The sequence below is a fragment of the Pongo abelii genome, chromosome 6 (assembly GCF_028885655.2).
Source record: "Pongo abelii isolate AG06213 chromosome 6, NHGRI_mPonAbe1-v2.0_pri, whole genome shotgun sequence".
In the NCBI taxonomy this organism is placed as follows: Eukaryota; Metazoa; Chordata; class Mammalia; order Primates; family Hominidae; genus Pongo; species Pongo abelii.
This window is the reverse complement of record NC_071991.2, coordinates 125,064,353-125,088,511: the sequence shown is the minus strand read 5'-3', so window position 1 is coordinate 125,088,511 and position 24,159 is coordinate 125,064,353. Positions and strand designations below refer to the sequence as shown.

Below are 24,159 nucleotides of genomic sequence, written 5' to 3'. Positions count from 1 at the left end.
TTTCTCTCTAAATTAATATTATACGTACAATTTTTTTTTTTTTTGAGACAGAGTCTCATTCTGTCACCCAGGCTGGAGTGCAGTGGCATGATGATAGCTCACTGCAGCCTCAACCTCTGGGGCTCAAGTTATCTTCCCACCTCAGCCTCCTGAGTAGCTGGGACTACAGGCAGGCTCCACCACGCCCGGCTAATTTTTTTTTCTTTTTTTGTAGAGATGGGGTTTGCCATGTTGCCTAGGCTGGTCTTTAACTCCTGGGCTCAAGCGATCCATCTACCTTGGCCTCCCAAATTGCTAGGATTACAGGTGTGAGTCACTGCACCTGGCTCAAAATTTTTAATTTGACAAAATGATACTATTGCTCAACTGAAAAATAAACTTGAACGGACGAATAAGAACAGTTCTGAATAAAGAGTAATGAAAAGGGTACTAGCTCTTCTAGCTATTATATTAAAGTGCATTATAAGCAGGGTGTAGTGGCTTAGGCCTGTAATATCAACACTTTGGGAGGTTGATGCAGGAAGATCACTTGAAGTCAGCAGTTCGAGATGAGCCTGATCAATATAGTGAGGCCCCCATCTCTACAAAAAATAAAAAAGAAATAAAAAGAAATATAAAAAACAGAAAAAGATGAAAAATTAAAAAATAAAAAACAGAAATAGGCAAAATAAAAATAAAGTAAATAAGAGAAAGAATAAAGAATAAAATGCATTATAGCACAATTATAAGTTTGAAATAAGCAATGAGCAGAATAAAATTTCCAGAAGATAAAAAAAAAACTAAACTAAAGCTAGCATCATACTTGATGGTGAGTAACTGGACATTTACCCAAGATTGAGAACAAGGGAAAGATGTTCTCTCGCACCACTCCTATTCAACATCATATTGGAAGTCCCAGCTGGCGCAATAAGACAAGAAAGGGAAATGAAAGATACATAGATTGGGAAGGAAGAAATACAACTGTCTTTGTTGACAAAAGACATGATTGTTTATATGTAAAATTCCAAAGAACCAACCAACCAAACAGAAACCTCCAGGAATTAATTAATAGTACTTGTCAGGATACAAGGATAATTTATAAAAGCCAGTTGCTTTCCTTTATATCAGCAATAAACAGTTGGAATTAGAATTTTTTAAATGATAGCATTTATCAAAATGAAGCACCAAAAAAGTAAAATACTTAGATATAAATCTAACAAAATATATACAGGATCTTTATGGGGAAAACTATAAAACTCTGATGAAATAAATCAAAGAAGATCTAAATAAATTAAGAGATAGTTCATGTTCATGGATTGGAAAACTCAATATTATTAAAATGTCAATTCTTCCCAACTTGATCTATAGACTCAATGAAATCCCTATCAAAATCCCAGCACACTATTTTATAGATCTTGACAAATTGATTCTAAAGTTTGTATGAAAAGGCAAGGACACAGATTCCAATACAATGTGGAAGAAGAATAAAGTTAGAAGACTCACTTTACCCAATTTCAGGACTTACTATAAAGCTATGTAATCAAGACAGTGTGGTGTTGGTGAAAGTACAGACACATAGATCAAAGGAACAGAATAGAGAGCCCAGAAATTGATCCACACAAATACAGCCAGTTAATCTTTGATAAAGGTGCAAAGGCAATTCATTGGAGAAAGGGTGGTCTTTTCAACAAATGTTCAACAATTGGAACATATGCTAAAAAATGAACTTAGATACAGATCTTACACATTTCATAAAATTAACTCAAAATGGTTTATAAATCTAGATGTAAAATGCAAAACTTTAAAACTTCTAGAAGGGAACACAGAAGAAAATATAGATGACCTCAGATTTGGTGATGAGTTTTTAGATGTAAACCAAAAGCATGATCAATGAAAAAATTGATAAATTGGACTTTATTAAAATTAAAATTTTCTGCTCTGCAAAAAACATTGTTAAGAAAATCAAAAGACAAACCACAGACTTGGAGAAAATATTTGCAAAACATATATCTGATAAAGGACTTGTATCCAAAATATACAAAGAACTCTTAAAACTCAACAATTAAAAAAATCCAATTAAAAAGTGGGCAGGCCAGGCGCGGTGGCTCACGCCTGTAATCCCAGCACTTTGGGAGGCCGAGGCAGGTGGATCACGATGTCAGGAGATCGAGACTGTCCTGGCTAACATGGTGAAACCTGGTTTCTACTAAAAATACAAAAAATTAGCCAGGCATGGTGGCAGGCACCTGTAGTCCCAGCTACTCGGGAGGCTGAAGCAAGAGAATGGCGTGAACCCGGGAGGCGGAGCTTGCAGTGAGCCAAGATCGCACCACTGCACTCCAGCCTGGGCGACAGAGTGAGACTCCATCTAAAAAAAAAAAAAAAAAGTGGGCAAAGCTGGGCACAGTGGAGTATGTATGCTTGTAATCCCAGCTACCTGGGAGGCTGAGGTGGGAGGATCACTTGAGTCCAGAAGTTTGAATCCAACGTGGACAACATAGTAAGACTCCATCTCTTAAAAACAAACAAACAAAAATGGGTTAAATGTCTGAACTGAAACTTCACCAGAGAATGTGTACAGATGGCAAATAAGCATACGGAAAGATGCCCAAAATCATTTGTTGTTAGAGAATTACAAATTAAAACAACAATGAAATTCCATTATATCTTTTAGGATAGCTGAAATACAAAAAACTGGCAAAACCAATTGCTGGCAAGGATGCAAAGTGACAGGAACTATCATCCATGTTGCTAGGAATGCAAAATGGTGCAGTCACTTTGGAAAACAGTTTGGCAGTTTTTTGGTTTTTTTTTTAACAAAGCTAAACATAGTCTTGCCATACAACCCATTGTGCTCCTTTGTATTTAATTGAATGGGTTGAAAATTTATGTTCACACAAAAACTTGCACACTTGCACATAAATGTTTATAGTAGCCTTATTTATAATTGCCAGAACTTGGAAGCAACCAAGGCGTCCTTCAGTAAGTGAGTGGATAAACTGTGGTACATCCATACAATAAAACATTACTCAGTACTAAAAAGAAATGAGCTCTCAAGCCATGAGTAGACATGGATAAAACTTAAGCACATATTGCTAAGTGAAAGAAGCCAGTCTGGAAATGCTATATGCTCTCTAATTCCATTATATGACATCCTGGAAAAGGCAAAAAAAAACCCCAAAAGACAAAAAAATCAGCAATGGTAAAAAGATCAGTGGTTACCAGGTGAAGCATCAGGGTTTCTTACAATGGTGAAAATATTCTGTATGATACTGTAGCGGTGGATACATAACATTATGCATTTGTCAAAAACTATAGAATTTTACAGCACAAAGAGTGAACCTTAATGTATGCAAATTTTTAAAAGTCATGTCGAAGGTCAGGGGATCCTAAAATAGAATGCAGAATGTGACAAAATAATCTAACTGTATTACAGATATATGAAACCACCTAATTGAAGGGAGTGGGGGTAAAGTTACTGATTTAAGTAACTTTGGGGATGAACAGAGTCTGTAAATTTAAGGTAAAATAAATTGTACAAAAGCATTGTACTCCAGTTGATAAAGTTGTTTCATTTTTCTATATGGTTTGTGTTAACAATTCAGATGCCACAATAATATATGCTGGAATTGGGCACTTAAGTAATAGATGGTGGATTATGGGAGCCAGGGGTCTCACTGTTGGAGTGCAAGCTTAAAGATAAGCAGGGTGGAAACCAGAATGACCCATGTAATAATGTATTAGAGTTGGAGACATCAGTATGAACTCATGAATAGTTTAATTTAGATACAAGTGGTTACATATAGAAATATTAAAGATATTTGTATATACGTGGGTCAGTATACACACATATATTTCTTTGCTTGTTCAACTGAGAGAACAGAGAAGCACTAACACCCCAGTAGCAACAAGCATACCTAGGGTCCAGATCTTGGTTTCTCATACCATTCTTCAATAGAAGGAACCAGGGCTCCTTGGAGAAATCGTTGATTCTAGGACTGGGGCAGGGAATATACAAGATAACCTGGAACATCTTGCAGTTGCAGAAAGTAAAGAAGTACAAAAAGAAAAAAAAATCCCCGAAAGACCCCAAACTCAAGAAACAAACAAAAAAATTCAAACCCTATAATAATGGGGGCATGCCAAAGGACACAGGAGTCAACTGAAAGGGTTCCCAATTGTCAAAGATGGAATAATTTGATCAACAAAATAAAGTAGTATATTGTATTATAACATCGCAAAGTAAAACACATTTCTTTAGAATAAAATAAGTCCATATTGATATAAATAAATGGGAGGAAAAAAAAGAGATCGCTCCAGTGGAAAAAATCCAAATGATTTATGCAGACACTCCACTCTCAAGTAAGTGGAGCATAACTCCTCACTCATTAAGTGTGAGCTGTGCACAATGACTTCCTTCAGAAAAGTACCATTAGGAAAGGGGGGCATAGTAATGTTAGTGGACAGATCTGAAAAACACTAACTTAGCCAGGTGCTCAAGGTCACCATCAACAGTGATAGATACACCATGTTGACAGTATGTACCCTTAACATGATGTGATGACTCAGGATTTGACCCCAAAGCCCAGGTATGATGTGATGAAAATGGTACTTTACCTCTTTAGTCTTCTTCTCCCAAATCCATAACCCCAGCCTAATCATGAGAAAAGCATAGATCCCCATTGAGGGACATTCCACAAAATACCTGACTTCTCAAAACTGTCCAAGTCATCAAAAACAAGCAAAGTCTGAGAAACTGTCACAGCCAAGACAAGCCACAGACATGATGGTTAATGGAAAGCGGGCTCCTGGATGGGATCCTGGAATAGAAAAAGAACATTCAGGTAAAACTGAGAAAATCTGAAGATAGTATGGGCTTTAGGTAATAATAACATATTTACCATTAGTTTATTAGTTATAATAAATGTGCCATACCAATGTAAGACGTTAATAATGAAGGGAATGCAGTGTGGGTCATATGGGAACTGTCTGTACTATCTTTGAAGTGTCTCTGTAAATCTAAAACTGTCCTAAAAAATAAGATTCATTGAAATAATGTTTACTTAAAAACAAACATCCCGGAGTCAAACCATAGAGGTCTTAAAAAAAAAAAAGAAAAAGAAGAAAGAAAGAGTGAAAGAAAAACAAACTGCAGCTGCCTCCCCAAATCTTCCACCCCATGCAAAGTGGGGCCCAGTGGGGTGAGGAAAGCTTCTGGGAGCGCAGAGCTGGCAGATCTCATGGAACAGACGAACTTCAGGTTTCCAGTTTCCAGTTATCAGCGTGGATGTGAACGCCGCAGCCCTGAAGCAGCACCTTCCCCACACTGGCAGGTTTGGTGCACAGGCAGACCCAAGGAGGAACTCTCCAAGGGCGGGCAGAGGCGCACGGTGGCTGCAGGTCCTGGTGGCTCTGGGCTGGGCCCTGCACAGCCTGCCCTTCACATCCCCCACAGGCTTCCTCCTGGCCGCCTTAGGCCCTAGGCTCTAGCCCCTGAACAACCCAGGTCTGTTGGGAGTTAGACTGGGGAAGTGCAGACTCAACATCCGGCCTCATCTACCCCAGCCCTGAGAGAAGCATGAGGCAAGGTTGAGCTCAGAGGTTAGAAGCTCATGGTGAAAAAAAGGGGAAAAGGGAGGGCTCTTCCGTGCCCCCAGTTCAAAGTCACAGTTGGGAGGCTGTGCGCCTTCCTCCCTCCCTGGGGCGTTCAGAGGGAGGGATCCGAGTGCCAGCCTCCCAGAAGCTGAGCAGGAGACTGCAGGGATTTTGCAGGGAGGGAGTTTTGGTGTCAGAGCAGGGGCTGGGCTGGGAGAGTAGGGTAACTGCATAAAGCTTTGCGGGGGTAGCGCGACTTTAGCGTGAGGGTCTCAAGTTCAGAATTTTCAGGGAACTCAAATAGCCTCCGTATTTTTGTAGCAAGAAAATCACTTTGACTTTAAAGTGGGAGGCACAGGCCGCCAGAGAGCGGTTTTGGACAGGTGGCGCGTGCGCTCTGGAAAGCTGAGGGCTGGCAGGAGACGGGGCTTTCCGGAGAAAGAGAAGAAGGGGCCCAGGACCCCACAGCCTACGAAAATGCACCATAGGGAGGGGTGGAAACAGCCTAGAGCTGGTGTTACCTCCCACAACAGGTGCCAAGAGCCCAAGACGAGGTGTCAGACCAACGCCAGCGGGTCTCTGCGCTGGCCGCGCCCAGTCCTCTCCAGCTTTACGCACGGGCTTGGCTCGCCCTCTGGTCCCTTGAGGAAGGCAGGGGAACTCCAGCCGCCTTTCCTGAGGACAGGATTTTCCCTACAGACACGGGCCTTTCTACCAAGGACTCCTAAGGGCAGAAGAAGCCAGAGATCAGGGCTCTACATCAGGGCGAGGGACGGGCTGGAATGGCCATGGCTGGCCCCGGAGAGGGGCGCACAGCCTGTTGGCGGGTGGCAAGACCTTTGAGTTAATGTATAATTGTGAGCAGATGGCGGGGGCTGGCGGCAGCCCGGGGCCTGGGCCCAGCTAATGAGGGACAATTAGCCCCAAACCCGGTGGGGGTGGTTGAGAGAGTCAGACAGTGAAGGCAGATATTTGCTCCTCAAACAGTCTAGCGCGCTGGGCAGAGGGCTGAGTGGCAGAGCCTTTGGGCTCTCTAGGCCCCCCTGCCAGGGCCCTTTACCACTTTTCCCTCCCCCGTCACCTCTGGGTCGAAAGCCTCTGTTTGTTCAGACCCAAGAGCGCGTCATAAAGGCGGAGGGAGAGGGTAGTTTATGGGGTAAATCGCTGCCACCACCATCTGCCAGGGCTTGTCCCTGCTCCCCCTGATACCCCTATCTCCACCCTCATGCAGCTGTCTATAGGAATAGCTGGTCAGGACATAAGCCTTGAGCCCCTAGAGGCAGGGGCAGATCTAGCGGGGAAGGATGAGGCAGGAATGGGGGACTAGGAGCAGGGCTACCACAGGCCTTACTGGGGACCTCCTCCCACCCAGGCATGGCTAAGTAGAGTGACCAGCAGTCCCCAGCTGCCCCGGGGATGGAATGGGCTATAAGGACGCTTGGGCAAATGCTATCCTGCCCCAAGTCCTGAAATCACCCTCTGCAGTCTCCCCTGTACCCCAAGACCAGCCTGAGGATGCTGGAGGAGGGTGGAAGAGGAAGACAGTATGTGTCAGGGTAAAGTGGAAAACTCACTTATGTGATATTTGGCCTTTGAGAGCAAGAGTTCCCAATCCTAGGATCAAGCTGAATGCACAACAACCACTTTCACCCCCAAAACCTCAAAACATTTACCAATGACATACATCTTCCATTCTCTGATTTCTATGTCTAGTCTTATTGCCCTACACCCTGCTTACTTCCAGTCTAACTTTTGCAATGATTTCACAGACTCTGAGGTGTGGAATGGACCCAAAGACCATCTGCCCAAGACCCTGATAACTGGCAACAAAACTTCCATGCACTAGAGGCAGTGTTTCACTTCCAGCATCCCACTCCACGGGCACCACCTGCCCAGCTACCGATGCCTCTGACCTCGCCAATGACCCAAATAACCTGTGGTGTCTTTTGTGGAAACAGCAGTGCCATTACTAACTTAGAGTCTAAAAGCATCAAATCCCTAACAGAATGGAGCCTGATAACGTCTAAAGATGGAAGAAGGAAAATCCTGCTGCAAGCCTCCTCATAAACACCCACATGCATCTCTGACTATCCTGAGGCTCATTTCCACCACCACTACCATTGTCAGTGTTCTGAAGTCCAGGATCCTTCCATTTCCAGGCAAGAATTCACCCTTGGTGTCACCTCAGTCAAGGAGTCAGTTGGAGAATTGGTGAGGACACTCTCTGGGGACAGCTGGTGCTAGGTGACACACACTCCACACTCTTCTCCATTCACTCTCATTATCTCAGAGTGCTAGGAGCCAACTCAGTCAGTATTTAGGCAACAGTCTGTATACTCGTTTATCTTTTATAGCAACACACACGACTCAGGAGTTGACCCCAAAGCCCATGCATGTGCATTCTGGCTGGGAAGCTGTGTTGGTGGTTCGGGAAGGCATCTTTTTGCTTCTGTGTATTCAAAGCCTTAAGGACACAACCTGAAGTTCCCCATCTTCCATGCTCAGCATGCCCTTCAGGAGTACTGGTGCTTGTGTGGGTACACTTTTGCCTGCATGAGAATGGCTCTGTCCCTGCTTCAGGGTGGTAGGTGGACACAAAGTGGGCTCTGAGGATTCCCCATGGAAGGACACAGTGGGTCATTGGCTGTGGTTTGCCCTGCCTCAGGGCTGGTGTCAGTCAGCCCATGCACACCTCCCTCCTCCTCTCTCCTCTGCTCATGGCCTGTGACATCATTGGCTACTCCCAGAAGGCTGCCCTCTGCTCTTGAGCACGGGCTCTCTGTAGCTCTGGACCCCCTGGCAGGACTGAAGCAGGAGCAGAGTGGAGGCTGTTACCAAGACCAGACCACCACCACCCCTGGAGTCTGCAGGGGTCTTAGCAGCTGAGACCTCCCACTGAAGCTCCCACCTCATTTCCTCCACACAGGTAGCTCACCTGCAGGCTCATTGTCTGCCCTGCCTCTCATGCTGTCTCCATGCCTCTGTGTGGCCAAACCCGACTTCTCTCCCACTCTGCCTTTGCAGCTACCACCCTCTTGCCCCTTCCACCCCCTTTCCTGTTTTTCCATCTTACAAGCACCAGTTATTTTTTCAGACACGTCAATATGAATGTTGGGAATGTGTGGTGTGGCTATTGGGAATGGGGTTTCTGTTTGTGAGTTGGGGCATAATGATTTAGGTTTGGAGATTATTTAGGTTTGGTTACTGAACCTGCATCCCTACTGCTCCTTTGAATTCTGGTCACTTAGGAGAACTGAGTCCCATCAAGGATTTAGGGTTTGGCTGATATTTTGAGCTCCTTCACCCTGTCTTGGCACAGCCCTTTACAGTCCCTGCTTGACTCTCCTCTCTCCATTGTTTTTGTGGCAATTACACAAACATGAAGCAGGGGTGGGAGCAGAGAAAGAGAGCCCAGGATTAGGAGCCAGAAATTGTAGCTTCTGGTGAGGAACTGGCTTCTAAACCTTGAATTTTACTCTCTGGACAGCCCCTGACTTGTGGCAATACCAATCTGTGCCTCAGTTTTCTCTTTGGAAAACCTCTGCCTTCTTTCCCGACTTTTTGGAAAGTTGAGAATTTGAAGGGGTCTGTGCCTCTACCTACCTAGAAACAAGTGAGTAAAAGCCAATTTAGCTACTGAACTTAATAAGTAGACTCTGGATTCCAAACTCTTTGTAATTCTTTGTTTCACTGGTGCTAGTCTCCTTTCTCCAGTTGCTCTGTAATCTGTTGGAGAGCAAAGACTTTACCCTTTTCTGTTTACTGCCTTCATCCTGAACAGCCAGCAATGTGTTCATGCTTAATATCTTATTCAGCATATAACTGCAGATGAATTAACTAAGCCCAGATGGTACGCTTATTATAAGAAAGTTCTATGCATAAGCTGTTCCTTGGGGTGATCTCCAGCACTACCAGGGTTCCAGGCATGAAAGGAGGCATCTTCAACTCCCATTAATTACTAATGAAAGTAGAAGAGGTATGGTGGCCTGTGGGACCTGTGTCCCTTGCTGCTCAGAGACTCTCTTGGGCTCATGACGGTTTCTGTGTTGGTCAGTGGACAGTCCTCTCCTGCTTCTCATTCCCTTCAATATGCCTTCGATACATGTTAGTTGAATGAATGAGTGTCTGATACCAGAAAGATGGTCTCTCAAATTGAAGCTTCACTGTGAGATCTAGAACTCTTCAGAGAATGAACAGAATGAACAATCTCAGCAGGTTAGAGATGCTAAGAGATGTGTCTCCTAGGAGAAGCCGGCTCTTCAGGCGTGTTCATCTCTATGCCCAGTGTGTAGGACCAGAGCCTTAATGCCTGGTGGGTTAGAGCTGAGCCCCAGTTTCCCTAGAGCTTCCTGGAGAGTATAAAAAAACAGGAGCAAGCCTTTCTGAAGTGCAGCATTTGGCTGGCAGTTTGGAGAGCCCAACCGAGGACTGCCTAATAGTAAAGGTGGACCCCTGAACTTGAGACCCCAGAATCTCTGGCTCAGGTGTGTCATCCAGGGCTGAGAAGGCTTAGGAGCAGCTAGAGACAACAGCTGTCCGTTTGGAAAGGGGAAAGCTTGAGCATTTGAAAGCATCATCCCTTTCTACCTCCCCAACCTTTTGTAATGAATGTGTAGGAAATGAGAACCTTCTCAATCCTCCCAGCCCCTTATCAGTACTTCAAGAAAGATCCAGCCCTCAGCCAACCTGCAGTGTTTTAGTTTTTATCACACAAAGGTTTAAATAAAAGGAATTAGGATTTTCTGATTTTAGCCAACCCACTGGCAAATTTTAGAAACCTGACCCTCTATCACAAAACACTACCTCCCAGGACCATTTCAAGCAAAAGACCTCACCCAAATAACCCCCTGTTATTGCAGAGCCAGCCCCCAAGCTGGAAAAGGAGCTCCTAGAAGGAACTTCCCTTCCCAGGCTTCCCAGCCGGAGTCTCATCCTTCTGAGGAGGGTCAGCCTGGAGCATGCATCAGGATGGTGAGGAGCCTGGGGGAAGTGGGAAGACAGGGAGGACAACAGAGACAGGGGATGACCTCAGGGCTTTGCTTCCATCAACTGTTTCATCTGCCGTTGGCCAATGTTCTGGGGAAGCTTTTTCCAGCCCCTCCCTTCCTGCCCTGTCCTGCTTCCCTTAGATCAGGAGAGTCGGCAGGTATGGGCAAGGAACAAAGACTCACCCGTGAGCCAGCTCTCAAAGAAAGTGGCTTGCGTTGACAGCCTGGGGGCAGCAAGGATGCAGTCTCCCAGGAGAGGATGCACTCAGTGGTGGGAAGCCAGGCTGGAGGGGCCTGAGTGACCCTCTCCACAGGCGGGCAGGGCAGTGGGAGAGGTGGTGTGTGGATACCTCTGTCTCACGCCCAGGGATCAGCAGCATGAACCAGCTGGGGGGGCTCTTTGTGAATGGCCGGCCCCTGCCTCTGGATACCCGGCAGCAAATTGTGCAGCTAGCCGTCAGTGGAATGCGGCCCTGTGACATCTCACGGAGCCTTAAGGTAATGGGCCAGCACCTTTACCCAGTGATGGGGACAGGAAGCAGGGAGAAAGGGCTCCTCTGAAGGCAAGAGCCTGGGGCTGTTGCAGGCTCCGAGGGCTTTTGGGACTTGGGTCACTTCCTGGGAGTTCCTCTTGGAGGTTGAAAAGGGGAGCTTCAGGCCCTCAAAGGTGAGGCTGTACTCCCAACTCCATGGCCTGGTCCAGTAAGTCCTGGCTTTGTCTTATAGCCTCCTCCTGTCCCAGGGACACTCTCCTTCCTTCTGCCCATCGTGCCTCACCTGTCCCTGCTTCTCACCTGACTCAGGTATCTAATGGCTGTGTGAGCAAGATCCTAGGGCGTTACTACCGCACAGGTGTCTTGGAGCCCAAGGGCATTGGGGGAAGCAAGCCACGGCTGGCTACACCTGCTGTGGTGGCTCGAATTGCCCAGCTGAAGGGTGAGTGTCCAGCCCTCTTTGCCTGGGAAATCCAACGCCAGCTTTGTGCTGAAGGGCTTTGCACCCAGGACAAGACTCCCAGTGTAAGTACCCTTCCCTCCCCACACTGGGGCTGGAAAAGAGGCTTTCTGGGGAGACAAGGAACCTTTCTTATTTGGCAATGTGGGCATCCCAAGCTGGTGACAGGGCTCCTGGGCTCTTCTGACCCATAAGTTTTTCTTTTGAAAAGTGGTGGTAATAAGAGAATTGGGAAGGAGAAAGCATAGAGAGAGAGAGAGAGGAGGCTGCCCTTGGGAATAATGTGTAGGTGGAGACAGACAGGAAAAAGGATATTAAGGGCAATGTCCTCAGGGTATAGCCCTGAGTCCGAGCACCATCTCTCCACTCAACACCCTGACACTCCCAGGTCTCCTCCATCAACCGAGTCCTGCGGGCATTACAGGAGGACCAGGGATTACCGTGGACACAGCTCAGGTCACCAGGTGGGTCTTGGAGTTGTCCCCAGGGCTAATCAGAGCAAAATCTCCAGCATTTTATAGTTCTCAAAGCCCTTTCTCGTTCTTTCTTGGATCACCCTCACAACAACCCAATACACAGGACCAGGCAGGGAGTCTCATTCTCTCCCAGCAGAAGAAAATTGAGGTCCAGAAAACTGAAGTGACTTACCCAAGGTCACCAGCTAGTTGATGGCAGGCCCTGGAACAGAACCCAGGTCCACTAGCCCCTGGGTTCACAGGATCTATTGAAGAAGAGGCAGGACTGCATCTCATACCCTCCCTCTGCCCCGTGCATAGCTTCTTAGAGCATCATTCATGTTCTTCGGGATAACACACCCCTGGACCAAGCCTGCTACTGGTCCCTCCAAACACCTGCACATTAAGCATGCATCTCACCATGGTATTGAGCACCCTTTCCACCAAGTGACCCTGCAGTGACCTCTAAGTAACTATGAATGCCCCACCAGCTTGGCTCTGCTCTTTTACCCATGGTGTCTCCTGGCTGCAGCCCCAGAGACTCAGGGACCCCATCTGACCAGAGGAATCACCATCACAAACCACCACAAACTGTTGTCTTCCTTTTCAGCTGTTTTGGCTCCAGCTCTCCTCACTCCCCATAGTGGCTCTGAGACTCCCCGGGGTCCCCACCCAGGGACCGGCCACCGGAATCGGACTATCTTCTCCCCAAGCCAAGCAGAGGCACTGGAGAAAGGTGCTGGGCTGGGGCAGATGGAGGGTCAGAGAGTCCTCAGTGTGACACAGGGACAGCGGCCCTGAGGCCTGTGGGCAAAGGCTGAGAGGTGCAGGCTGTGAGTGGCCCAGCCTTGAGGAGGAAGGCAGTTTGGGGTTGTAGCAGGTGGGGAGTGTTGCCTGAGGGGAGACCCATGCCTTGCTCCTCTCCTGGTGCCCTTACTTTGTGAGCCTCAATCTCCGCAGAGTTCCAGCGTGGGCAGTACCCTGATTCAGTGGCCCGTGGAAAGCTGGCTGCTGCCACCTCTCTGCCTGAGGACACAGTGAGGGTGAGTGAGCTCTGCAACACTGTGCACAAACCACAAGGAGGAAGAGTGTGGGCTGGCCATGGCTTTGGGTTCCAATGTGGTAGAGAGGGGAGGTGAGAAATTGGAAGCAAACTTGTTTGGAGCAACAATCAAGAGATGAGATCCTCCTTGTTCACCTTCTGCTGACTGCTCTCCTCTCTTCCCCAATCCAAACTTTTGAGTTGAGGAAGGGGCCAGAGATCAAAAGCTAGAGCAGGGAGGGAGGATGTCAGGCCCAAGGAAGGGTCAACATTCTGAGTTCAGGCTAGGAACATGTGGTGAGATCAGCAGGTGACAGGCAGCATTAAGTACAGTCAGCTGCATTGTCCCTGTCCTCGTTCAGGTCTGGTTTTCCAACAGAAGAGCCAAATGGCGTCGGCAAGAGAAGCTCAAGTGGGAAATGCAGCTGCCAGGTGATTTCTCTGCACCATCATCCATCTGCCTGCTCAGTCATCTATCCATCCATCCATCCATCCATCCATCCATCCATCCATCCATCTATCCATCCTCCATTCATCCATCCATTTATCCATCCACCCATGTATCCATCCATCCATTCATCCATTCATCTATCCATCCATCCATTCAACATCCATCCACCCCACCCATCCATCCACCCAGCTACCCATTTATCCACCCATCTATCCATGCATCCATCCCTCCATCCATCCATCCATTTATCCATCCACCCATCTATCCATCCATCCAGCCAGCCAGCCAGTCACCCACCCACCTGCTCACCCACCTATCTACCTATCCATTTATCCATCCATCCATCCATCCATTCATTCATGCATCTCCCCCTGCATCCATCCATGCATCTGCTTATGCATTCATCCATCCATCCACCCATGTATCCGCCCATACATCCATGCAGCCACCCACGCACCCATGCATCCATCCATCCATCCATCTTTCCATTAATCTATGCATCCATCCACCCATCCATTCAACATTTACTCAGCATCTCCCAAGTGCCGGACCCTGTGCTAGATGCTGGGCACACACAGTCCCGGCTCTTAAGGCTGCACTGTCCCCAGTACCATCACTGGAATTTAATCATTCTTCTCCAGTTTCTCAAGGACCTGTCTTGGGGAAGAGGACAGTTTTGGGTTAAAATATCCATCTCTTCACACCCCTGCCAGAAGTGGCTGACTTTCCTAGAACCTCTTTGTATCCAACCTTCCTGCCTCTCACCACACTCCTCCCGTCCCCAACCCCAATTCCTCCTTCTGAGTGGATTCACTCTCATTTTATAGGTGCTTCCCAGGGGCTGACTGTACCAAGGGTTTCCCCAGGAATCATCTCTGCACAGGTACTTGGGAGGAGAGGGGAGTCTGTGCCCTGGGAAGACTGAAGGGCTCATGGGCTCTTCCATTTCTGGCCTGAGCCAGGATCTCCGGCTCTCCAGGGCCCCACAGTGTTCATGTCAAGAAAGTACTATCCCGAAGTCTACTATGTGAACGGTGCCCTCTGGAGTTGTGCAGGATAGTACTTGGGTGGCAGGCAGCTCTGGGGTCCTGGTGTTCTCTACAGGAGGCATCACTGGAAGCTAAGGTTCTTCTCTTGCTTTTTTTTTAGCAGTCCCCTGGCAGTGTGCCTACAGCAGCCCTGCCTGCCCTGGAACCACTGGGTCCCTCCTGCTATCAGCTGTGCTGGGCAACAGCACCAGAAAGGTGTTTGAGTGACAGCCCACCTAAAGCCTATCTCAAGCCCTGCTGGGGTAAGAATTCAGGCCAGGCCTCAGTCCTGCAGGATGTGGGGAGGGCCGACTGACTCAACCTCCAGGAGGGCATGGATCTCCATTGGGGGTCATCAAAGGAAACTCAATACAGCTTTCCTCATTCTTTGCATGGTCCACAAAGTTAAGGAGACTAGTAACCCCTGAGTCTATGGTATCACTGACAGCCATAGCAGGTAAAGGGTGTGAGGCTGGGATTCAAGTGTGTATATGCAGGGTGGGAAACTGATGTCTCAGCCTCTCTCCCATAGTGACTTTGAGAGGTGGGGTGGGAGCAATAACCCCAAGCTCTCTCTATTTGTCCCCACAGGCCACTTGCCCCCACAGCCGAATTCCCTGGACTCAGGACTGCTTTGCCTTCCTTGCCCTTCCTCCCACTGTCCCCTGGCCAGTCTTAGTGGCTCTCAGGCCCTGCTCTGGCCTGGCTGCCCACTACTGTACGGCTTGGAATGAGGCAGGAGTGGGAAGGAGATGGCATAGGGAGGATCTAACACCATCCTGCCCATTGTCCTTACTGTCCTGCCCATACAGACTGTGGCTCTTTCCTCCTTCCTGTGATTGCTCCCTCCTGTGTGGACCTTGCCGGCCCTGCCTTGACGCCTCTCCGGTGCATCACCTGATTGGAGGGGCTAGTAAAGCATCATCCACCCACTTCTCACACTGGCCTTAAGAGGCCTCCACTCAGCAGTAATAAAAGCAGTTTTTATTAGCAGTAGTTCTGTTGTCCATCATGTTTTCCCTATGAGCACCCCTATGCCCACTCTAATATTCCACAATTATAGACAGTTTGCCCTGTCATTTATTTACATCTATGTATCTACCATCTAATCTATGCATGTTTGTATGTATGTAGGCAATACATGTATCTAAACAATGTATTTGTCAATGCATCAATTTATCTACTCTATGTATGTATCCATATGTGTATTATGTATGTCTCTATCTTGGTGTTTGGGTGCTCATATGCCTACATGTATGCACATGTGTGTGCGTGTGCGCGCGCGCGCACACACACACACACACACACACACAGATATTATATCATGGCATTTTATTCCTAAATCTTCCAGCATGCCTCCCCAAAAAACAAGAAACTTGTCTTACATAATCACAATATTATATCCACATCTAAGGAAATTTACTGTAACTTCTTAATCTAAGAAAATAGACATTCATTCCCTAATTGTGTATGTATTTTTGTCATAGCAGCAAACAGAGTGAAATGCCATTTTTCATATTCTGCTTTCCATTTATATGTGCTTTATTTATACATGCTCCAGGGGCATGTTTGCTTCGTTCTTTTGGCAGTAAGTTCCAAACCTTCTCAATTCTGTTCCTTCAAATAAAGGTCTAGGCCCTTCCTGAGAAGTCTCAGGATGTGGAGAAAGGGAGGAATATGGGGGAAAGGGGGTGAAGAATGGGATATTCAGCAAGGAGGATAGGCTCATCCTTCCAAATTCATTCCCTTTTGAAAGGCAGGGGATGGATAATGATGGTGCAATGCTGGTCGGTGGGTGGGGAGGTGGGGGCATTGTTTACTCTTATCTGGGATAGGTACTGATCCAGAAGACATCATTCAAGAGGCCTCTTCATTATCAAATACTGTGCTGTGCTGAACTGTGCTGTTAAATAAGTAGCCACCAACCACATGTGACTATTTAAATGTAATTCACTTAAAAAAAAAAGAAGAATGCAGTTCTTCACTCACATTAGCCACATTTCAAATGCTCAGTAGTTACATGTGGCTTGTAAGGACCATCAAGCATTTCAGTCATTGCAGAAAGTTCTATGGGACTGCACAGCTCTAGAATGAAATTTCAAGGGTAATAGAGCACATCTTGCCCCTGCCTCTGCCTTGCCTTCTCTACTTTCAAGCCGGAGGTCCTGCTAGGCAGAATAGAAAGAGATGAGGTTTTATGGGGTGACAATCTGCACAGTGCAGTCTGAGAACAAGCATTCGTTCACTTCAGTGACAGGACTGACATCGGTCACGGAAGGAGCTGTCTCAGCTGCGGCCTCATGGTTGTGGTGGTAGTGGCAGCCCATCTTGAGCTGCTGCTGTGAAGATGCTGGCTGCAGATGGGGAGGCACGGTTGGGGTTGTGTGCTCTGCAAGGACAGTGGGAACCCAGAACAGGCAGGAGCCACGGGCCCAACAGAGTTGGCAGGGTGGGAGCGTGGTGCTCCTGGACACAGCTGCAGCTGCCTAGCTGTGGCTCCAGACCCAGGCATTCCTGCACTCTCAGGGGCACAGGAAGCCCCTGCCCCACAGGCTTAGAAGTGCCTGCTCCCACTCCCTGGCTTCTCCTTGCCCCCAGAGTCCACTTGGGTGTGGAATAAAGTTGTGGCTGCATGTGGGCACTGTCATGACCTGGCTGGATGTGTGCACGCTCTGGGCGGCACTGACACACCAGTCCCCCTACCACCTTGGCCCCCTCCAGACTTTGGGTGCCAACAAGTGCAGGAGAAAGGCCAGAGGGAGGGGACTGAGGGCATCTTGGTGTGGGCCTGCAGGCACCCCTCAGCACAAACAGCCTGGGTGCCGTGGATAGCATGTTGATAGTGGGAGGCAGACAGGTTCCTAGGCAGAAAGGGGCAATTCTGCAGAGAAACCCCACCTTTAAGCCAGGAATGGCCTGAAGCCTGGGGGCCAGACTGCCAGTTCTGGGTGAAGTAGGAGGCCCAGAGTGAGGACTTCATTGATGACCCTTTGGCCAATCGGATGGTGCTTTTTCCAGACCTACCCATGGCCACTTACGGACCAGTTAGCACACACTCTTCCCTTCTGAGCCCATGAAAACCCCAGGCCTCAGCTAGAGTCATGCAGACATTGGGATTACCAGCTACGGGAAGGAGCTACCCACCTCAGGTGTCCTCGACTAGTTGAAATGACCTGCCGGCAGAAAGGACATACCTACTTCCGGTCTTCTGAGAGCTGTTCTGTTGCTCAATGAAGCTCCTCTCTGCCTTGCTCACCCTGCAGTTGTCCACATACCTCATTCTTCCCGGACATGAGACAAAAACTCCAGATCCACCAATGGTGGGACTGAAAGAGCTGTAACACCAACAGAACTGAAACACTCGCACACACACACTCACCATGTTGTGGGTGATGAGAAAGACAGAAGAGCTATGGCCTTACAGGGACCCCAGACCTAGGGGTTCCCTGAGCCAGGGCTGTGATACCCTCTTTGGGGCCCTGTGGTTCCTGGCATCTCCAAGTTTCCAGGCACCACTGCATTCCCCAGCACCTGCAGTGGAAGCTTCTTGTGGTCCTGCTGAAGCCTTGCACAGAGCCGGCATCTGTACCAGCACCTGGAGCTGCCTGCCCCCCACAGCCGGCATGCCTGGCTGTGCACAGTGGCTAGACCCCCTGCTTGTTTACACACCCCTCACTGCTCCACTCCTGGCTCGCTCTTGGCAGGTGAACCAGGACAGTAGCACGAGCTGAGTGCAGCCTGCCAGGCCGAGTGTGTGGAATGAGCCCAGCAGCCTGAGCAAAACTCAGGCAAAGGCATCACTAGCCACAGAAGTTTCCAGCTGGAAAAGCAACCCCTCAAGGATCCTGTGACAGTTGGTCATGTAGGGAACAGGGCATAAGATTTTGTGTGTGTGTGTGTGTGTGTGTGTGTGTGTGTGTGTGTGTGTGTGTGCGCGCGCGCGCGCATGCATGTGTGCACGTACATGCATGCCCATGCATCTGAGTGCAGTATTCCCCCCTTTGTCCATGGTTTTGCTTTTCGGGTTTCAGTTACTTGTGATTAACTGCAACCTGAAGATATTAAATGGAAAATTCCAGAAATAAGCAACTAATTGATTTTAAATTGCATGTCATTCTGAGTAGCTTGAGAAATCTTGCATCTCCATGTTGTCTATGCTACCTGCTCACTAGTCAGTAGCAGTCTTGATTATCAGATAACTATCTTGGCATTGCAGTGCTTGTGTTCAAGTAACCCTTATTTTACTTAATAATGGCCTCAAAGTGCAAGAGTAGTGATAGTGGCATTTGTGATAATCATCCTATTTTACTATTAGTATTATTTACTTCTCACTGTGTCTAATTTATAAATTAAACTTTACCCTAGGTGTGTATGTATAGGAAAAAAGAGTATATGTATGATATTGTACTATCTGTGGTTTCAGGTATCTGCTGGAAGTCTTAAATGCATCCCCTGCAGGTAGTTGGGGGGATTAGAATAGTGAGAGAGAGATTCGGCATCAAATGACCTCCAAGGTCCTATCTCTCTGAAGAGCATATCCCACTGCACATATGTGGATATGAAATTTCGAGGTTAGTAGAGCACTATCTTTTTTTTTTTTTTTTCAAACACGTTATTTCTCTGTTGCCCAGGCTGGAGTGCAGTGGTGCAACCTCAGCTCACTGCAGCCTCGACCTCCAGGCTCAAGCAATCCTTCTGCTTCAGCCTCCCAAGTAGCTGGGAGTACAGGTGCACACCACCATGCCCGGCTAATTGTTTTGTATTTTTAGTAGAGACAAAGTCTCACTGTGTTGCCCAGGCTGGTCTCGAATTCCTGGGCTCTAGTGATCCTCCTGCCTCGGCCTCCCAAGGCTTACAGGCATGAGCCACTGCACCCAGCAAGTGGCCTATTCTTAATGCTTTCTAAGAAAGGAGATGCCCTCATCTCCAGTGTTCTCACTTTTCACTTACCTCACCTATTACTGGACTGAAATTTTTAAAAAATTCTTTTATATCTCCCGAGGGGTGATATACTTACAAAAAATAAAGTCATTTTCCTCTATCCAAACTGAATCTCTCTTATGTTCCAGTTTCAGCCTTCTCTTGTCAACGGATTTAAAAATCAGACATTCATTATGGTATGGGGCAAATTTTCCAAAGTGGGGAATAGGCAGCACTGTTGGTATTTAAGAATGTTTTAGGAAGTGTGTGTATGTTGATTCAAATAATATTGAGTCAGAAGTGAGAAAATTATTCCCTTTTCAACTCCCTTTCAATTCTGATTGTATCAAGGAGAAAGTTTCATTTTGGTCCTAGTCTTTGGTGCCACTTTAACAGTTGTTGGCTGGGTGCGGTGGCTCATACCTGTAATCTCAACACTTTGGGAGGCTGAGGCGGGCCAATCACTTGAGGTCAGGAATTTGAGACCAGCCAGGCCAACATGGCGAAAACCCATGTCTACTAAAAATACAAAAATTAGCCAGGCGTGGTGGCAGGAGCCTGTGGTCCCAGCTACTCGGGAGGCTGAGACAGAAGAATTGCTTGAGTCTGGGAGGTGAAGGTTGTAGTGAGCCCAGATCATGCCACGGCACTCCAGCCTGGGCAGTAGAGCAAGACTCTGCCTAAATAAAAAAAAAAAAAAAGTTGTTCATCTCCTTTATTAGTAAAGGGAAAGGGAACCTCACGCTCTGAGCCTTGGGCAGGGAAGAAAAGTTTAACTAGGATTTGATATCATCACTTTATTTTCATTATCCAGGTGCACCTCATTTTAGTGCACTTTGACTTTGCTTTAGTGCGTTTCACAGATACTGCTTTTTTTTTTGGTAAACAAATTGAAGGTTTGTGGCAAGTCTGTTGGTACCGCTTTTCTAAGAGCACGTGCTCACTTTCTGTCTCTGTGTCACATTTTGGTAATTTGGTAATTCTTGCAGTATTTCAAACTTTTTCATTGTTATCTGTTATGGTAACCTGTGATTAATGGTCTTTGATGTTACCATTGTAATTGTTTTGGGGCGGTGCAACTCACATCCATATAAAATGGTGAACTTGGCTGGGCTTGGTGGTTCACGCCTGCAATCCTAGCATTTTGGGAGGCCAAGGCAGGTAGATCACTTGAGGTCAGGAGTTTGAGACCAACCTGGCCAACATGGTGAAACCCTGTCTCTACTAAAAATACAAAAATTAGCTGGGTGCAGCGGCACATGCCTATAATCCCAGCTACTTGGGAGGCTGAGGCAGGAGAATTCCTTGAACCCGGGAGGCGGAGGTTGCAGTGAGCTGAGATTGCATCACTATACTCCAGTCTGGATGACAGAGCAAGACTTTGTCTAAAATAAAATAAAATAAAATAAAATAAAATGGTGAGCTTAATTGATGAATGTGATGTGTGTTCTGACTGCTCCACGGACTGGCCTTTCCCACTTCTCTCTCCCTCTCCTCAGACCTCCCTAATCCCTAAGACAACAATATTGAAATTAGGCCAATGAATAACCCTACAATTCCCTCTTAGTGTTCAAGAAAGGACAGTCACATGTCCCTCACTTTAAAGCAAAAGCTATAAATGATGAAACTTAGTAAGGAAGGCCTGTTGAGAGCTGAGATAGGTGGAAAGCGAGGCCTTTTTTGCCAAACAGTTATTAGCAAATTGTGAATGCAAAAGAAAAGTTCTTGAAGGAAATTAAAAGGGCTACTCCAGTGAACCTACAAATGATAAGAAAGTAAAATAGCATTATTGCTGACAGGAGAAAGTTTTAGTGGCCTGGATAGATCAAACCAGCCACAACACTCTCTTAAGCCAAAGCCTAATCCAGAGCAAGACCCTAACTCTCTTCAATTCTATGAAGCTGAGAGAAGTGAGGAAGCTGCAGAAGAAAAGTTTGAAGCTAACAGAAGTTGGTTCATGAGGCTTAAGGGAAGAAGCCATCTCCATAATATAAAAGTGCAAAGTGAAGCAGCAAGTGCTGATGTATTATAGAAGCTGCAGCAAGATCCAGAAGATCCAGCTAAGATCACCAATGAAGGTGGCTATACGAAACAACAGATTTCAATATAGATAAAACAGGCTTCTATTAGAGGATGTCATCTGGACTTTTATAACTACACAGGAGAAGTCAATGCCTGGTTTCAAAGTTTCAACAGACAGTCATTGACTCTCTTGTGAGGGGATACTGCAGCTGGTGACTTTAAGTGGAAGCCAGTGCTCATTTATCATTCTGAAAATCCTAGGGCCCTGAAGAATAATGCTACATCTACTCTGCCTGTGCTCTGTAAATGGAACAACAAATCTTGGATGACAGCACATCTGTTCATGGCGTGGTTTATGGAATATTTTAAGCCCACTATTGAGACCTACTGCTCAGAAAAAAAATATTGATTTTAAAATATTACTGCTCATTGACAATGCCTTAATTGAGAGTTAACCCAAGAGCTCTGATGGTGATGTATAAGGAGATTAATGTTGTTTTCATGCCTGCTAACCTAACATCCATTCTGCAGCCTGCAGATCAAGGAGTAATTTTGACTTTCAAGTCTTAGTATTTAAGAAATACATTTTACAAGGCTATACCTGTCTTACATTAGTGATTCCTCTGATGGATCCAAGCAAAGTAAATTGAAAACCTTCTGAAATGAATTCACTACTCTAGATGCCCATTAAGAACATTCATGATTCATGGGAGAAGGTCAAAATATTAATAGTAACAGGAGTTTGGAAGAAGTTTATTCCAACCCTCATGGATGAGTTTGAAGAATTCAACACTTCATTGGAGGAAATCACTGTAGATGTGGTGAAATAATAGCAAGAGAACTAGAATTGGAAGTGGAGCCTGAAGATGAGACTGAATTACTATAATCTTGTGATAAAACTTGAACCGATGAAGAGTTGTTTCTTATGGATAAGCAAATAAAGTGTTTTTTTGAGAGTCTTGCTCTGTCCCCCAGGCTGGAGTGCAGTGGTGCAAATAAAGTGTTTTTTTGAGAGTCTTGCTCTGTCCCGGGTTCACGCCATTCTCCTGCCTCAGCCTCCCGAGTAGCTGGGACTACAAGTGCCCGCCACCATGCCTGGCTAATTTTTTGTATTTTTAGTAGAGATAGGGTTTCACCGTGTTAGCCAGGATGGTCTTGATTTCCTGACCTCATGATCCGCCTGCCTTGGCCTCCCAAAGTGCTAGGATTACAGGCCTGAGCCACCGTGCCCGGCCAGAAAGTGGTTTCTTGAGATGGAATCTACTCCTACTGAAAATGCTGTGAACATTTCTGAAATGACAATGGAAGATTTAGAACATTACATAAACTTAATTGATAAAACAGCAACAGGGTTTGAGAGGATTGATTCCGACTTTTTAAGAAGTTCTGCCGTGGGTCAAATGCTATCAAACAGCACCACATACTACAGAGAAATCTTCTGTGAAAGAAAGAATCAATCAGTGCAGCAAACTTTATTGTCATATTTTAAGAAATCACCACAGCTACCCCAACCTTCAGCAACCATCACCTTGATCAGTTAGCAGCCATCAACATTGAGGCAAGATCCTCCACTGGCAAAAAGATTATGACTCACTGAAGGTTCAAATGATCATTAGCATATATATATATTTTTTGAGATGGAGTCTTGCTCTTTTGCCCAGGTTGGAATGCAGTGGCGCCATCTCAGCTCAGTGCAACCTCTGCCTCCTGGGTTCAAGTGATTCTCTTGCCTCAGCCTCCTGAGTAGTTGGGATTACAGGCATCTGCCACCACACCCGGCTAATTTTTTGTATTTTTAGTAGAGACGGGGTTTCAACCATGTTGGCCAGGCTGGTTTTAAACTCCTGACCTTAAGTGATCTGCCTGCCTAGGCCTCACTAATGCCCAACGCTAGGATTACAGATGTGAGCCACTGCACCTGGCCAATCATTAGCATTTTTTAGCAATAAAGTATTTTAAAATTAAGGTATGTACATTGTTTTAAAGACATAATACTATTGCATACTTCATAGTATAGTGCAAGCATAATTTTTATATGTCTGGGGAAACAAAAAAATTTGTGTGACTTATTTTATTGCCATATTTGCTTTATCACAGTGGTCTGGAACTGAACCCACAATATCTCTGAGGTATACCTGTATTTATTTTTATAGTCATTTTCCACTTATGGTAAGTGATTCTGGCTTTCCATTTTATGATAGTGAAAAAATATTCCTTTCTAAATAAATGTATTTAAGAGTCTATGTCAATAAAAACATTAATACGGCAGATGGTAGGTAGATAAAGGCCAAAGTCACAAAGACAGTGTAAGAATGACAGACATTTTGGAAATCCTGCTTTGATTGGAAGAATGGTGGACATTAGAGTTGGATTTGAGTCAGAAGCCTAGCTGTGCTGTGATTAGTCATGAGATCTCGGGCAAATCACTTTCGCTGTCTGTGAAAGGTAAGAAGTCTGCCGGTCATGGTGGCTCACACCTGTAAGCCCAGCACTTTGGGACGCCGAGGCGGGTGGATCACCTGAGGTCAGGAATTCAAGACCAGGTTGGCCAACATGACGAAACCCCGTCTCTACTAAAAACACACACACACACACAAAAGTAGCTGGGGGTGGTGGCAGGCGCCTGTAATCCCAGCTACTTGGGAGACTGAGGCAGGAGAATTGCTTGAACCCGGGAGGCGGAGGTTGCAGTGGGCCAAGATCACACCACTGCCACTGCACTTCA

At 46.4% G+C, this 24,159-nt stretch overlaps 1 protein-coding gene across 5 annotated transcripts; it reads left to right on the top strand.

Annotated features, from left to right (window-relative positions):
* Positions 1 to 6,746: 6,746 nt before the first annotated feature.
* On the top strand, positions 6,747 to 15,487 carry PAX4 (paired box 4). 5 transcript variants are annotated; one of them, XM_054559132.1, is made up of 12 exons: positions 6,747 to 7,785; positions 9,062 to 9,187; positions 10,434 to 10,545; positions 10,930 to 11,060; positions 11,366 to 11,581; positions 11,905 to 11,980; positions 12,582 to 12,707; positions 12,932 to 13,014; positions 13,376 to 13,445; positions 14,292 to 14,347; positions 14,614 to 14,755; positions 15,084 to 15,432. In XM_054559132.1, exons 3-12 carry the CDS (start codon positions 10,533 to 10,535, stop codon positions 15,224 to 15,226), a joined length of 1,056 nt encoding a protein of 351 aa, XP_054415107.1. In that variant the 5' UTR covers positions 6,747 to 7,785; positions 9,062 to 9,187; positions 10,434 to 10,532; the 3' UTR covers positions 15,227 to 15,432. The 5 variants fall into 5 exon arrangements, with proteins under 5 accessions (XP_054415107.1, XP_024106003.1, XP_054415111.1 ...); XM_054559136.2 differs by having other exon boundaries at positions 6,777 to 7,785; positions 15,305 to 15,487; XM_054559135.1 differs by lacking the exon at positions 6,747 to 7,785 and adding an exon at positions 8,236 to 8,500 and having other exon boundaries at positions 15,305 to 15,487.
* The last annotated feature ends 8,672 nt before the right edge of the window (positions 15,488 to 24,159 follow it).

What these genes read in the sequence shown, in the direction of transcription:
- PAX4 (XM_003777125.3), top strand. An exon ending in GACACAGCTCAGGTCACCAG is followed by an intron (nt 11,981 to 12,581) that starts GTGGGTCTTGGA and finishes CTTCCTTTTCAG; the next exon opens with CTGTTTTGGCTCCAGCTCTC. An exon ending in TGCCTGAGGACACAGTGAGG is followed by an intron (nt 13,015 to 13,375) that starts GTGAGTGAGCTC and finishes GTCCTCGTTCAG; the next exon opens with GTCTGGTTTTCCAACAGAAG.